Here is a 3,101-nt window from a genome sequence, read left to right on the forward strand (position 1 = left end):
GGGCTGCTCCACCTTCCCTGTTCCAGCTGACCTGACCAGGTGCTTCTCTGGACAAGCACCTCCTGTTTCAAGTGCCCTGTGTACCTGTTTATCTTAAGGGATACCATCTCTTAGTTTCTTTCCATGGTAAATTTCTCATCCCTCAAGACTTAGAAAAGTCTTGACCTCTTCTGCAACCCCACCCCTCCCCGTCCTGCCAGAGAGCTGGGACACAGTGGACCCCTAGTGGAAAGCATCGTCTGTAACCGTTTGTTAGTACACCTGTCTACTCCACCAGACTTCACACCTTCTAATTTTGCAGCACTTCATCTAATTTATTTCCATGCTACACAGCCAGCCAGTACCTGGCATAACGTAAACTCTCAACAAAGTGTGTAAACATATGAATGGATAAGAATGACTTACAATCACAAAACCTGAATGAAATTTAAGATTTCATTTATTTGAAATTAAGTGAAAAAATAAGATTTCATTTATTTCATCACATTTTCATTTCTTCCATGAGAAAATTCTAGATTCTGGGAAGAAAAACTATAAAAACTGTACCATCTCTAATTATTTAATTTTAAAATATGGAAAGTTCAAAAATGTATTTGCTTGTCACTCAGCCTTTACTGGGTATACCCTTTGCTCTTAAAAAGTTAGAAATTATTAATTTGGGAGATATGTGCCCAAATTAATTTGCAGATTATATATTTCTCTGGTGGATTGGTCCCAGACACACTCCCCCTTTTTTTTGGCAGTTTTTGGCTGGGGCTGGGTTTGAACCCACCACCTCTGCCATATGGGGCTGGCGCTTAGTCCTTTGAGCCACAGGCACCGCCCTGTACATGTCCTTTTTTCTAGATGCAGACTTTGGCACTGACTCACCTGTCTACGGCTATTGCGACCAGAGTGAAGACTGAGGCTGCGACGGACACCCCCTGGACCAGCCCACTGATCTTGCACATTGCACTTCCAAACGGCCACCCTGAAAGGGAGATGGAACAGCCTTTTAACAGATGAAGATTTTTTGCCTCCTTAAAAATATAAACAAAACTTGAAAAATCAAAACAAATGCAACTGTTTTCTGAGTGATAGCAAAAAAAACAATGTTTCGCAGCATTTTCATCTCCAGAGCTATATTTTTAGTACACTAATGTCAAAAGTGATGTAGGAGCTACAACATTCTAGACCACCATTATAAATGGGCTACGTCTATTAACATAATCCTGGCAACAAGCTTCTGCTTTATTATTCTCTTCACAGTATACACAAGATAACAAAGAAACAAATACCACAGACCTTGCCCAGCTAGTTAACACCTTTTAAGTATTTGAACCTGGGCAGTAGGTTCCAGAGTCCAACCCATTAACCCTTAGTAGTAATGAACTTTAAAAGAATAGTCGGGTTTTTGGTTTTCTAACTTGAAAATGTGCTCCCTAAATTACTTTAGGAGTTGCATACAAAATAGATCATCATGTTTACTATTACCCAATGTAACAAGACAGTTTATCTCATAGGTTCTCCCAGAATAAAGAGCACTTTGTCTGAACAAAAATTCCTCTAAGGTAAATTGTCAAATAGAATACATTCATTCATATTCTAATTTCCAAAGAGTAGGCCGAGAGACTACTTTTGAATTACTTCCTAACTGAACCTCAGCCAATAGAAATTAGTAATTATTATGGCAGGCAGATAATAACTAATTACACAACCGTCTGCTAGTATAGGAAAGAAACAGTATTCTTTTTCTAGCAAACATTCTAGTTTCCAAAAGATGAATACTATACATTTCTTAGTTTTTTTTTAAAATTTATCTTTTAAAAAGTTCTGTTATTTATTTTCCCCAAACAAAATATTCTTAGTAATGTAAATATTTGAAATAAAGTAAATAATCCAAGTATATCTAAAAAAATTTACCTAATTAAGCCATCTTAATATAAGGACCTGGATTACTTTGCTGACTGAAAACCAAGAGAGAATGCCTCCCAAGTATTAACATTTAGGTTGTAACAACACTATTTCAACAAAAATGCATGAATGTACACTGGCCTTGGCAGAACATGGAAAAGTAAGAAGAAGTTTATCTTATCTCATTCCCCAACTCCAGTGAAATCTCAGCTCTGGGACAAAAGAACATAGACCCACAGAAATGGAGATTCCAGAAACTACCAAACATGAAGTCGGACACAACACAGTTGGTGGGAATCATGTAAAAATCCAATCAGTCCTGGCTCCACGCCTGTAGCTCAGCCTGCTAGGACACCAGCCACATACATCAGACCTGACAGGTTCGAATCCAGCCCAGGCCAAAAAATAGCCAGTCTTTTTGGTGGGTGCCTGTAGTCCCAACTACTTGAGAGGATGAAGCAAGAGAATCACTTGGGCTCAGGAATTTGAGCTATGACGCAACAGCACTCTACCCAAGGCAACAGCTTGAGACTCTGTCTCAAAGGAAAAATAAAACTCTAATCAGCCCCACACGGCATTTCCCCACTGGCAGACAAAGGGAAGTTTACTCTCTGAGGAGGTGGAAACACAAGACTCCAGACTCTGAGAGCACTGGCCCAAGACGCAGAAGGGCTGAGTGGGAGACACCAGCGGCAACCCTGCTGGGCAGAGACGCTCAGCTCCCACCTGTGACAGCCCCCAGAGAGTTTCCTTCTGGGAAAGGGATCTGCTCCACAGTCCTGATTAGCAGGTTTTGACAGTAGTGGATTTCCCAGGGAATACTCCAGGTTAATGAAGAGGTGGTGCCCACCGTAGCCTCCCGGCAAGCAGAGCCTCCGTCTGAGACACCAGCAGCTCAGGCACAGTGGCACGACAGAAACCCCAAATGAAAGAATGAGACTGAAACAAATAGGAAGAAAGACATTTATGGGGAAACACATCTGAGTCGGACACCTGAAAAATGAAAACCAAACACAAATATTACTAATAACCTCAGAAATAGAACAAAAATTTATCCATGGAACGTGTGCATGCGGAGAGAAAAAACATGCAGAAAATCAAGACAGCTCCAGGAATTTAAGGTTCGATAGCAGAGTGAGGACTCTACCTAGAGACTGAACAAGAAAGGTGAGAAAATCTTTGACAAAAGAACAATAAGGGGCAGAAGA

The 3,101-nt window shown here is 40.7% G+C and overlaps 1 protein-coding gene across 1 annotated transcript in view; it reads right to left on the bottom strand.

Moving 5' to 3' along the window:
• Nucleotides 1–3,101, bottom strand: part of NPFFR2 (neuropeptide FF receptor 2) — a 13,117-nt gene that overhangs the window by 6,223 nt on the left and 3,793 nt on the right. Inside the window, exon 2 of the mRNA XM_012812130.1 lies at nt 871–970. Coding sequence (XP_012667584.1) covers nt 871–970 — 100 coding nt within the window. The remainder of the gene's footprint in view (nt 1–870; nt 971–3,101) is intronic.

Source organism: Otolemur garnettii, unplaced genomic scaffold (genome assembly GCF_000181295.1).
Source record: "Otolemur garnettii isolate 467f Iridium unplaced genomic scaffold, OtoGar3 scaffold00191, whole genome shotgun sequence".
NCBI lineage: Eukaryota > Metazoa > Chordata > Mammalia > Primates > Galagidae > Otolemur > Otolemur garnettii.